At 34.2% G+C, this 13,861-nt stretch overlaps 2 protein-coding genes across 3 annotated transcripts in view; one reads left to right on the forward strand and one right to left on the reverse strand.

Annotated features, from left to right (window-relative positions):
• The window catches only part of EFL1 (elongation factor like GTPase 1), a 196,461-nt gene that overhangs the window by 127,525 nt on the left and 55,075 nt on the right, over positions 1-13,861 (reverse strand). For both annotated transcript variants that reach the window (XM_031955656.1, XM_031955657.1), the window contains one exon: positions 620-771. In XM_031955656.1, the coding sequence (XP_031811516.1) occupies positions 620-771 (152 nt within the window). The remainder of the gene's footprint in view (positions 1-619; positions 772-13,861) is intronic.
• SAXO2 (stabilizer of axonemal microtubules 2) overlaps positions 7,997-13,861 on the forward strand; it is a 90,332-nt gene continuing 84,467 nt past the window's right edge. The window contains exon 1 of the mRNA XM_031955658.1: positions 7,997-8,426. Coding sequence (XP_031811518.1) covers positions 8,365-8,426 — 62 coding nt within the window. The 5' untranslated portion in view covers positions 7,997-8,364. The remainder of the gene's footprint in view (positions 8,427-13,861) is intronic.

Consider the following 13,861-nt stretch of genomic DNA (forward strand, 5'->3'; position numbering starts at 1 on the left):
CTTCTTTAAAATTGTGAAATACAGGGGCAGCGAGGTGGCACAGTAGATAGAGCACCAGCCCTGAAGTCAGGAGGACTTGAGTTCAAATTTGTCCTCAGACACTTAATACTCCCTTACAGGCGCTTAACACTTTCTAGCTGTGTGACCCTGAGGAAGTCACTTAACCCCAATCGCCTCAGAAAAAAAAAAAGTGAAATACTATGCATTGCAATATTTTAAGGACCTGTCATGTTACTGATAAGGATATTTTCTCCATATGGGTTGCAAGCCCTCTGTGTCTCAGCAGATGTTCTTTTTGAATTGTTGTGGCTGGAAAAGTACACTAGGCTATTATATCAGTCTTCTGATGATATATCTCTCTGAATTATGGGGAGCTGATGCAGGCCTTCTATGTCCCTCACTAGAAAAGTACTCAAAACCATTCTTACTGAATACAACATGCCAAATCTTGGGCCCCATTCATATGACTTTTAGGAGCCCAGGGCCATCTCTATAACCAAAATACATCTTTACTAGAGGCTGGGTGGAAGGGCTACTTTATTTTCAAATAAGGCTTTTCAAATTATGAGCTATCCCACAAATCCTCTTAAATATGGAATAAATACAACAACAACAATACTTTTTGTCTCTTCTTTCTTTGGACAGATTTCAGACGTATTTCCAACAAGGGTTGGTTCCAATGGCACTTGTCCCTGAGCAGCAGCCAGCTTTTCTGCATGCCTTCGTCTTGCAAACTCTCGTCTTTGAGCAATTTCTTCTGGAGTCAGAGGCCTGCACAACATTACAAAATTGTTAACATTTGGAAGCATTTGGATTTCTATTAAATTCAATCAAAGAAATAACAATTATCACTATAGCATGGTGAGGTAGGGCTAAATCCTAGTTATTTATTTTGTTAAAGTAACTATTTCATTAACGGTATACCACCTCAGCAGAAGTTGAAGTATGGAGACTTATCAACTCATCTCAAAAATTCTTATAAGGCTTTTTTGTCCCTGTAAGTGTTTGGAATTCAATGTAGTAGCTACCTGATTCCCAGGCCCATCTGCTCCTGGATAGCATCTACAAGGGCATTCTCTCTAGCTCCTGATCCCACTTAAGATTTAGACAAGGCATTAAGTAAGTTTCTTAGGGCCCAAGAAGAGTCTTCATGGAGGACAAAGAACCTTCTAGAGCAGTGGTTCTCAAAGTATGGTCTAAAGAATTCTGGGGATCTCTGAAACCCTTTTAGAAGGTCTACAAATTCAAAAATAGTTTTTATTTCCAATATGGTAAATGTCTATAAATATAATCCAGATAAACAAAAACTCTTTGGAGAGTTCCTCAATAATTTTTAATAGGATAAAGATACTGAAAACAAAAGTTTGAGAACCACTGTTCTAGAGGGTTCAGGAATCTGTGGTAGCTACCAAAGAGGCACTGTGTGATTTGCTGGAAAAGAATCTTAGATTTATAATCAGGTCTGGGTTAGAATTTTGATGGCTTTGACAGTAGCCATTTGTATGACTTTGCATACACCACCATCACCTATAAAATGGGGATAATAACAACAGTTATACAACCTACCTACCTTCCATGTGATTGTAAAGGAAAGTAGTTTATATAAACATTGAAGAGCTGGATAAATATAAGCTATTATTATCATCAGCAATCTATAGGGAAATAATTTTAGTATACGTAACTTGGTTTTCATATCTCCCCATCCATTCAAAAAATTAAGAAAAAAAGAAAAAAAACCATCATGTTTAGCTGAATCATGAGAATGTAAGGAGAGGTCAAGCCAAGATTAGGGGTCATAGAACTCAAAGGGCAAATTAAAATTATCATAAGCTAACTCAATTCGATTAAAAGATATTCTTGAGTTCCTAAAATGTACAAGTCTGTGTGCTAGATCCAAAATGGAATAAAAGGAAAAATAAACTATGCCACCTTGCAGAGCTTAAAATTTATAAAAAGAGATCTGACAAGTACACAAATAACTATAATACAAAAGGGAATGTGAAAATATGGCAAGGAAAGTTTGAACGGTTTCTCTTCCCTATCTTGAAAAAACCTTACTTCATCCTTCCCTGCCAACTATTACCTTTTATCTCTTCTACCTTTTGTAGCTCAGCTATTCAAAAACCCAGTCCACAAGAAGTGCCTCCACTTTTTTTTCCTCTTACTTTTTCTTAACCCCTTAAATCTGCCTTCCAACATTATCGTTAACACAGAAATTGCTTTTTCCAGAATTATGCATAATTCCTGTATTGCCAAAGCCAATGGATTTTCTCTCAAACTAATTCTCCTTGACTTCTCTAGAGACTTTGACACTGGATTATTTTTGCTTCCTGGAAACTCTCTTCTCTCTAAGTTTTCAGGACACCCCTCTCCTGGCTTTCCTCCTATTTATCTGACCACTCCTTTTCTGTCTCCTTTGCTGCACGATCCTCCAGATCACAGTCTCTATCTAACCACAATTGTCCCTCTAGACTTTAGTCTTCCCTTAGAAAACTTCACTTGGTGAACTCATCAGCTCTCACAGATTTAATTGCCATCTCCATGCTGCTGATTCTCAAATGTCTCTACCCTGCCCCAATCTCTCTGCTGACTTCCAATCTAGCCATTTCCAAAAACCTTTCAGACATTTTGACTTATTTAGCATGTCCAAAACAAAGCTCATTATCATTTTCCCTAAATCTCCACACGTAATAGACCTTTTCTATTACTGTAGAAAGCTTGACCTTCCTTCCATCCCTCAGGGTTACAACCTAGGAAACATTTTGTATTCCTCACTATCTCTTGCCTGCCACATCCAAGCTTTTGGAAGACCTGCTATTCACCCATGTGATGTTTCTCAGAGATTCTCCCTTCTCTGCTCTGTCACCACTTTAGTGCAGGCACTCATTACCTCCTACCTCAATTACTACAATTGTGTGCTTTTGGGGGTAAGGGCAGCAGTGCTGTTTTTACCAGTTTATTCCTACTCTAATTTATCCTCCACTCCCACTAAAAGGATTTTCCTAAAATCCAACTCTGATCATGTCATCCCCTATTCAATAAACTCCAGCAGCTTCCTATCACCTCCAGGAGCAAATACAAAATGCTTTTTTTACATTCAAGGCCTTCACAGGCTAGCCCTTTCCTTGTCACAATACTTTTCAATACAGTGACGCTGGCCCCTTGACTACTTCACAAACAAGATACATACTCCATCTCTGGGCTGCTTATTTTCTCTGGTTGTCTCCTAGTCATGGAAGACTCTCCCTTCTCTCCTACCAAAAGAGGAAATGCCCATAATGTTGAGTTCATGAATCCAAAGATATAACAAAATATGGGATAAGATAGAAAAAAGCAATGAGTATTTGTTAGACCTTTAATAGGTATTTATTATGAGGAATACAAAATAACTTTCAGTCAGCCCCTGCTTTGACAATCTATCTAGGGACAAGAAAATTACAAAGAAATTACAAAGTCAGCACTTTTATTCAGGTATCACTTGAACTAGTAGCCTCTGCATTCCTTCTCAGCTCCTATTCTATGGCTCTTAGGTACACAATCAAGCACAAATTGGTGTGACACAGATTAAGTTCAGGTAAGAATTCAGAAGGGCTTAATCCACCTGGCTAAAAGACACAAAAGAAACAAGTAATAAACCAAAGGAATCATCAGATACAGACCATAGATATCATCTCATTTTACAGATGGAAACGCAAGACCAAGAGGTATGAAGTAACTTGTCCCAAATTATCCCGGTAATAAGCAGCTAGGTCAGGACTTATTTGAACCCAAATATTCTGATTTCAAATTCAGGGCTCCTTCTATTATACTTTGACATCTGCACAATATTAACTAATGAGTAGTTCAACTGATACAAATGGAAAATAATCTGTTCCTTTGTTAAACAGCAGTGATACTAGAGGCATGAAGGCTCTTGAGTAGGGCATCTATATGATGATAAAACTATATTTTTATAGCACCACTAGGCAGTATTTTCATTTTTAATTCATTTTTCATTTCATTTTTGGAAGGGCTGAAAAGACAGAACAAAAATTTCAGCCAAAAGAAAGTGAAAAAGCCATATTATATAAAAGCACATCATTTTTGTTTTGTTTGGGAAAAATAACCCAATGCCATAGACAAGACATCTGGGAAGAGAGATTACTTTATGCAGAAGAATTTTACCAGAATGAAAAAAGCCATTCTTAAGACAGTATTCTGTCCCTTCTACTAAATTTACTTAAGACCTATTATAGACAAAGATCTCAAGATTCTAAAAGTCCTAACCTGAAGACATTTCCCCTTTGGTTGGGTTCTTTGGTTGCAAGCTCAAACATTCTCAACTTCTCTGCCATTGCCAAGAGTAAACTATGCATTTCCACAGGATAATTTCTTCCCTATTCTCCCACTGGTGAGATTATTAGATAACTTGAATAATAAGAAAAATTAGTTATTTTGAAAAAAAAGATTCCCAAATTCTGCAGGAGATTAGAGAATGTTCAAAAATATCACCCAATATGCTGCTGGCCCGTTTGCTATTTTCTTCCTAGCAGAATACGCAAATATTATTGCTATGAATGCCATCACAACTATCCTATTCCTAGGACCATCACTCACACCAAACCTCTCCCACATAAACACCATATCATTTATATTAAAAACACTCCTTCTTACCATAGCTTTTCTATGAGTCCGAGACTCATACCCACATTTGCTATGACCAACTAATGCAACTCCTATGAAAGAACTTACCAATAACTTTAGCAATATGCTTATGATTTATCTCCCTACCAATTGCCCTATCATGTATCCCACCACAAATGTAGAAATATGTCTGACAAAAGAATTATCTTGATAGGATAAAAAAGAGGGGTACAAACCCCCTTATTTCTAGGATAAGATATTTTAGTATACATATTATGTTAAGCCCAACTGCAACATAACCTCGGTGAATATACTTCACAGAATCTTACTTTTATGTAGTTTGGGTTTGTTTTTTTGTTTTGTTTTGTTTTGTTTTTCTGGGTTTTTTTTTTTGGGTGGGGGCAAGGCAATTGAGGTTAAATGACTTGTCCAGGGTCATTAAGATAGTGTCTCAGGCTACATCTGAAATCAGATCCTCCAGACTTCAGGGCCAGTGCTCCTTCCAGTGCATCAATCTAGTCACCCCATCTAACTTTTACATGAACAGCAAGGATTCAATTTCCTCTTTTTTGCTCTTCTGTATATGACTAATATATAACAAGAAACCATAACTTTAAAAAACAGTAAAACACAGCAATTTGATTACAGAAGACAATATATTTAAACATGAAATGTGAAGAAAACTAACAATTGCTATATAACATACTACTGAATTCTTTTGAAATAAATTAAAATTTTACCCAATCTGGGGCTATGTGGGGGTTTGAATAAAAGACTGAAACAAAAAATAACCCTCTATCAGAGAAAACGCTAAAAGCTGAAACTTTGGTAGTTTGTCTAAATCAGGAACTACAGGGATATATCCACTTACTGCCTGCTTCCAAAATTGTGGAGTATATATGATAGAGAATAATAATAAATATTCTATCATCAAAGAAAGCATCACCTAGATCATACTGAGGCTTTCACCAGTATTTTAAATGCACATCATCCTAATATTTTTTCCCATAAAACCAAGAAGTAAAAGGATTTTTCCTTTGATGACCACAACCCCCCCCCCCAAATGTATTTGTTCAAACTTGGAAAAATTGGCATCCAAACCTGTCAACAGCTTTACAATGTGTTTACAAATTGGTTAAGTGGAATCCAAAACACATTTTGCCACAGGAATAATATTATATGTCAGTAACTAGGCTCTCAAATCTGCTTGCAACAGCCCATTATGCCTAATAGTCATCTGAATTATAGTTTTATATTAATAGCATAGAATGTAAACATTATGTATGATAATCCTGTTGGAATATACAGCTCACCATTAATTTATTAAGACTCCTGCCACATTAATATATGTTTAATGATTAAGTGACTGCTATCACAAAAGTGCTGCTATAAACATTTTAGCATATATGGAAACTTTCTACTTGTACATTATTTCCTTGAGGCATAAGCCCAGTAATAGAATTTCTGGGTCAAATGGCATGTATATTCTGCTTTTATATATTAACTTTAAATTTCTGTAATTGCATAATTTCATATTGTTTTCCAAAAGGTCATACTATTTTCACAACTCTGCAAAAAACATACCTATTATTCTACAATCTCTACAACAATGACTCTCCACATTTTTTGTCATCTTTTGCAGTGTGTGGTAAAACCTGAGGATTATTTTGATTAGCAATTTTTCTTATTATTAGTGAGAAATACTGAAAAGTTGGGTTTTCATAGAGTGTTGCAAGCTTTGAGGTAGTATAGGATAGTGGGTACTACTGACCAATAGGTTTTTTTGAATGTGAGAGTTTAAGAAAGGATAAGAATTCACAAAGCAATTAAGTTCAATCTCTCAGAAGGCTTGAGCAAACAAGGAATTGAGGAGCTTGGAAGGCTCAGGAGGAATCAATAGGAAAGAGTTTAGTGGTTTTGAGAAAAATACAAACTTAAGATAATAGCCCATCTAGCCCAAACTAGTAGGGGGTCAAAGACCAAATCACTAATGCAGGTGCTTATTAGGCTAATTGAATATTAAACAACACATCCTATGGGAGGAGTTTTATACCATTTTTGAACAAGGAATGAATGATGAGGAAGGGGGGGGCATGCTTATGTATATTTGGGGGAAACCTATAATGGGTGTAACAGAAAGATTGTAACCTGGAAGGGAACGGACCAAACTGGTCTCTGTTAAAAAGAGGGACTGCACCAAACTAACAAGTATGAAGCTTTTTCCACTTCTGTGCTCAGGGTTCCTTCTTCCCAAAAAGGAGTGGATCCCCTTTTAGGCCAGAAACATGAAGACGATTCCTTAAAATTCTTCTTGAATAAATTTCCCTTGATTATCTGATTTTCATTGTCAAAAGTGTGTATATTAGTGATTTGGAATGTTCTTGTATATGGTTGCAATTACTATGTAATTCTTCTTTTGAGAACTGTTTGTTCATATTCTTTAATCGTTTATATTCTGGGGATTGGCTATTAGTCATGTATATTTGTTATTTTTTTATGCATCTTGGATACCAAATCCTTTAGAAGGCTCTTAATAAATGGATGTTAATATATTGGATTACTTGCCATCTAAGAGAGGGTGTGGGAGAAAGAGAGAGAAAAAATTCAGGACACAAGATTTTGTAAGAATGAATGTTGAAAATTACCCATGTATATACTTTGAAAATATAAAGCTTTAATTTAAAAAAAAGAAAGGAAAAAAGAAATTGAACAAACCATTAAAAATGTTATGTTAAATGAGAATGAATGAATTGAATGAATTCTTAATAGCTGTTTTTTTTTTAAATTTTAAACTGCCTAATTATTTTAGAGACGAAAACAAAAAGTAATTTGTGTGATATGCCTATTAAATTTCCATAAATCAATATGTGAGTACCTAACTTCTGTGAAGAAAACAATATTAATAAAATGGTCAATAGAGTAGAAAGAGCATCATTATTGTAGTAACTATAATATTACTACAAACTAGGTAGCTGTTGCTTTGGGCAATTTTCAAAATAATCCAATAAATATCAAATGCCCACTATGTACCAGTTTTCTTAAACTCTATTTGTTTCCTTTCTACTTTAATTGTATAAATCATAGAAAGTCAGTTTGGGACAATAACTTAAAATTGCTAGTCTAACCACCTCTCTTTACACATAAAAGAAATCAAGGCTCAAAAAGTAGCCAAAATAGATCTTAAACCCAGGTCTCCTAATTATATACTATGTTGGGCTACCTCCCCCATTATTTATTTATATATGGTTTAAAATGATTTATTTTGATTATTTATTTATTTATTATGATAAACATGTAAAGAAATTTATTTCAACACTAAATCTTAGTTATCTTTCTGGCGGCAAAAATTAAAGGTATTTAAAACGGACCCCTTTAGGTTTCCTAGTTACCGAGATTATCAAAAGTCCCTATTGTTTGGTAATAAACCTTGACAGGATACAAGGTGACGGAAGGAAGAGAGCCTTTAAGTGAAGTTAGTATATACCAGACAATGAAATATAGAGAGAAGCAAAAAGAGTAAAATCAGGGAAAGGCTATTTCCTGACTGACTTAATCATTGGACTAAGGTATTGCTAGTTTCTCCTCACTGTAAGTAAGAAAAAAATAGGAGTGTAATTTGGAAGGGAAAAAAAAGGAAGATTCTCATTCTTCAATTGTGTAAATAGCAACAGTTAAGCCAGTTAGGCCTAAATACCACTATTAAAGTGAGATCAACAGCTCCAGAAGTGAACCAGCAGACAGATGGCTGGACTTGAAGTGACTTTAGAAGATAATGAAGTATTACTGCCTTTCCAAAGAAAACTGTAAGTATAAAGTGGAAGAATACCAGTCTTAAAGTATGTACAGTAAAGATTAGGGGTAGTAGAGTTAGTATAATTTAAGGGATGCCAAATACATATGTATTTTTTAATCTTTTATATTTTCCCTCCAAAGGGAAGTTTTCTTTCAAAACTTAACTAAACACTTAAACAGTCATAATTTGATGTCAAAGGGTAAATTTGCTTATCTCCACTAAAGATTATCTGTATACATCAGGATAGATGTTGGTCTTGAAAAAGAGGGGCAACTCTTCCTCTGAAAAGGAAAGAAATCACCAAAAGATGTGTTGAGTGAAAGGCATTTTCATGTGTGAGGCAGAATTTAAACTTTGATTTCTTCAATAAATAATCATCATCTGGAAGGAGGCAGGATACAGTAGCACTGGGGAACCTGAGGGAATTTACAGAACTACCACCATTTTGGAAAATATGGTAAAATGATAAAAAGGACTGCCAAATAATAAAAGCTGGTAGGATAAATGTGCAGTAGGTTCAGTCACACAGCTCTCTAGCTTTTTTTCAAAAAGCGTTTATGACCAAAAAGTATAAGAGAGGAACATCTAGAGAGTGGGATGATATGGCAGTTGGAATAGAATCATATCAAGAAATGGGGAAAGTGAGTAGAATTTTAATCTGAGAAGCAATGAAATATATGACCACATAATTTGTGCTGTATAGGAAAATCAACTGGAGCCAAAAGTTAAACAATCAATTAGACAAAATGTGGCTAAATAAGTGGTAAAAAGTGGAGAGAATCAAATTCATAAGCTCAGCTACAGATATCAGTACGATGTGAAGGGAGGGCATGGAGATACTTGTTCATAGTTGTTATGGAACAGAGAGGGTTTAAAAGAGTCACAGATAAAGAACTATAAGAAAAGGGTGTCAAAGATATTCGGATATCCAATAGTGAAGTCTCTAAGGAATAAAATAATAAAGTGGCACAAAAGAAATTTATGATAAAATAATCAAAGAACATGGAAACAGCTTCTTGAAGGTGGTAGATGGGAACAAGACTATTTTCACAATTTGACTAATGAGGAAATATGCTTAATATGATTGTACATGGATAACCTCTTCAGATTACCTGCCATCTTGGGAAAGGAGAAAGGAAGGGAAGAAGGAAAAAAAGATGGAATTTTCATATATAAGTGAATGTTTAAAACTACCTTTACATGTAATTGGAAAAAATAAAATACTATTAAGTAAAGAAACAATTATAGGTGTTTTGGCTGTTAACAGATCTATTGGGGGAAGTATGGATGAATGAATTGAGAAAGGCCTTGAAAGCCAAGCAGAAAGGGTAGCTGGGTTGTGCAGTGGATAGAGAACTGCTCCTGAGGTTGGAAGGACCTGAGTTCAGGTCAAGTCTTAGACACTTAATACTTAGCTGTGTGACCTCAGAAAAATCACAGACCCCAATTGCTTCACCTAAAAAACCAAATTAATTAAATAAAAATAAAGAAAGTAGGCAGAGCAGCTGAGAACTAATTGACACTTGAATGGTGAAATTAAGTTTTCTAAGTACAGAACTTCAACCCCACAATTGTTAAGCATGCACCAGTTTTTGGCAAATTAAGTTCAGAGTCTCTGAAATCAGATTATTTCTTGGGAAAAGTGAATGATGGCAAGGGAAACAAAATTATCAAATTAAAATCATGTTAGTAACACAATAAATGCATCACTCCAAAGTAAGCTTAAAGTAAAAAATAAGTGAACCAGTTCATATTTATTAAACATTGGAAGGTCAAGACAATATACTATATGGCAAGTAAGATTATATATTAATTTTAGATTATTATACCATACAATATTAATATACCAATATAGATAATATTATTTATATGCGATAAATTATATATAATAATATTAACGATATTATTAATATATTAATTTAAGATTATTATGTTTCTCTTACATATCATTTTGGATAGATTAAAAATTATGGACTTAAAATTCTATTCAAATAGCAATTGATTATCCATCATTTATCTAAAATTAAAATGTACATATCAGAGCAATCTTATAATTTCAAAAACTAAAAATACCCAAGTCCTCACATTACTGCATTATTGAAGCATTTCTAGTTATTTTAATACTTGTTTGCCATCTTGCAATTATGTACAAACCACAGAGAGATCCAAATTTCACATATATAAAAGCTATTACTTTAAATCAGTACATGTTTTATTTGAACTCAGAAAGAGATATATTTCCATATAACAAAGAATAATAAATGTATTTTTCCTTTGAGAGACCAAAATTATAAAGTTCATAAATTATATATATATATATATATATATATATATATAAATATCCAATCTTTTCATTAAAAATTCTTTTAACTGGGGCAGCTAGGTGGTGCAGTGGATAGAGAACCAGCCCTCAAGTCAGAAGGACCTGAATTCAAATTTAGATACCTAAACACCTCAGATACCTCAGACACCTAACACTTCCTAGCTGTGTGATCCTGGGCAAGTCACTCAACCCCAACTACCTCAGCCAAAAAAAAAAATTCTTTTAACATTATGCACAATTAACTATCATTTTGCATTTACTATCAATATTTCTATTTAACAAACTGGTTAATACAATAAAGTTCTGCCACAAAATGCTTTTTTTGTACTCAAAAAGGCAGATCAGAATTTTTTTAATAAAATGCCTTTTTACAGAAATAAGTTCAAGAAAATTTTATTTCTATAAAAGATTATGCTTTATACAACAATCATATCAAAATGTTATTCATGACAAAGCAAAACCAAATTTGCTGCTGCATCTTTACGCCTGCAAGCTTTCCAAAAAAGAAGCAAAGAAACTTAAATGTGTTACCAAATGCCGCATTAAAACTAACCAGTTGGTTTAGCACATGCAAACGAGCTGCATGACAAAAACCAGAGATTTAATTATCGTGCTAATTTCATGCAGTATTATAAGGCAAAGTGCCAATTTTATGGTGACATTTAATGTAAGGTGCTGATCACATGCAGAGAATAATAGTTTTCATGTCATTGAGAAGAAAAGTATAAAAAGTAAAGGGGATCTCTAAACTGTCATTCAGAGAGAAAAGAATCCTTGAGCTTCCATGAGTCTGATCTATCATGAAAGCCATAGGGAGAATACCACATGTAAGATAGCCCTTGGTCAGGAGTCAGGCAATCTGAATGATCTAAAGTCAAACTGACATTAAGCTAAACTTTTCACCCTTAGTCAAGTCAGTATTTGTGCAGGAGAAAAAGCCAGGGTTCAACTACAGAATCTTCCAATTTCATAAAAGATTCATTATAAATGGCTGGATCTAGTAGTAAAATGTAAAAGATACAAAGTTCCCTCCCAGAAGTTTAATTTCCCAGTGTCCACTGACTTTCTCATTCTCCTTACCTAACCCTGACATTACTGACAGGATAGAAGCTTCAGTATACACTGATCATTTGAGCAGCAAAGCACATACACTCACCATAGGTTTCATTTTCTAGGGTAGCTGGACCTGAACCAAACACAAGGTAACAAACAACCAGAATCCCTAACACACTCAAGGAAACAAGTGCACTTACTTGATGCTTGCCTTCACAGTTCTGTTATGCTCCCTTTCTCACTGAGCAAATAAATATTTTCATATTTTCCCCAATTAATTCTGCAAATACATTGAAAATATTTTAGCTTCACAATATCACATGAAGTTGTGGAACATTGAAAAAAATGCTAAGAATTGTAATGGAGGGGCAGCTAGGTGGCACAGTGGATAGAGCACCAGTCCTGAAGTCAGGAGGACCCAAGTTCAAATCTGCTCTGACACTTAACACTTCCTGGATGTGTGACTCTGGGCAAGTCACTTAGCCTCAGCCAAAAAAAAAAGAAAGAAAGAGAGAGAGAGAGAGAGAGAGAGAGAGAGAAAGAAAGAAAGAAAGAAAGAAAGAAAGAAAGAAAGAAAGAAAGAAAGAAAGAAAGAAAGAAAGAAAGAAAGAAAAGAAAAAAATTTGCAATGGATCTGAAAAGAAAATTCAAATGATGAATTTAAAAGAAAAAGCAAAGATGTAAATCTGTCAACAAATACAGTACTGTTCTGAGGATAGGTTACATCTTTTAATGAGATCTCTTTTGGGGAAAATGATATATACTGGGAAAATAATTACATTATCACCTATATGTTTATTTACTGGGGAAAGTTTTCTTAAAAAAAAAAATTCCTAACAATTCTATCATCATTGCTCCTCCCATCTTTATCACTTTCACTGTTATTCTCTTATTAAGTACATGATTCTAGGCCACATTCAGATTTTCCAGAAAGCAAAATTGAGAAAAAAGCAAAAATATGGCTTATATTCACATAATTATGTGCCACTTCTCTAATTAAAGTTGAAACCAAAAGACAAGTAGGAGAAATTATTGTACAGATTTACCGAAAACAAACAAGAACCAATTTGGTCTTATAAAGACAAACAAGAATATACTGTGTATCTCCTACAATTCTAATTTCAGAATTTATTCTCAAAAAAAAAAAAAAAAAAACTTCAATGAAACAAAGGAACTAAAGACTTGGTCATACTTGGTTGGCATACTTTGGAATGCAGAAAGAATTAGGAGTCTGTACAAAGCAGATTATAGCACCCTCAAAAAAATGGTGAATGGGTGTATACCAAAGAGAACCACTGTTCACCAGTAAGTCAAAATTAAAAAATAAATAAGCAAGTCATGAAAACAAAGAAATTTTCATTAAAGTATCATCTTAATGGATGGTTTGGAGGTCAGAAGGACAAAACTTTGTCCTACTAAAGTTACAAGGACTTTAAAAGTCAAAAATGTTATTAGTATTACTTTTTGATATCCTCTCCACCTTCCCCAAATTTCTGTTTAATATAATAAATTGTATATCAAAGAGCAGACACTTAATTCTTTCAATATTTTAAAACCAAACAAGTGAACATTTTCTCTTGTGATTTTTTTCCCTAGAAAACTCTAACTTAAAAGATGAAACATCTGATTAATACCTCATACCTCAGTTATCTGGAATTATTAGAGATTGAGGTGTTCTGATAACTCAATTATAACGACATATATGCAGATACTGTTTCCTCATCTGGAAAAGAAGGAGGCAGTATTGTGGCACACACACACACACACACACACACACACACACACACAAAAAAAAAAGCACTGGAATCTGAGGAGAGGAATTCAAGTTCCTTATACTCAGTCATGAACTTTTTCTAGTCCCTCAACTGTTCAGAATTTCAATTTCAAAGGCATTTCTATCTCTGTCATAGGGTTATAAGAATCAAATAGAGGAAACATGGAAAACCACTCTGCAAATCACAAAGCATCAGACTATCATATGCTGTTATTATAAGAAGATCTTTAAGGTCCCTCAAGTTGAAAACATTACTTTTTTAATTAACATCATTGTAGTTGTTATTTTGGAGGGA

The sequence above is a fragment of the Sarcophilus harrisii genome, chromosome 2 (genome assembly GCF_902635505.1).
Source record: "Sarcophilus harrisii chromosome 2, mSarHar1.11, whole genome shotgun sequence".
Taxonomy (NCBI): domain Eukaryota; kingdom Metazoa; phylum Chordata; class Mammalia; order Dasyuromorphia; family Dasyuridae; genus Sarcophilus; species Sarcophilus harrisii.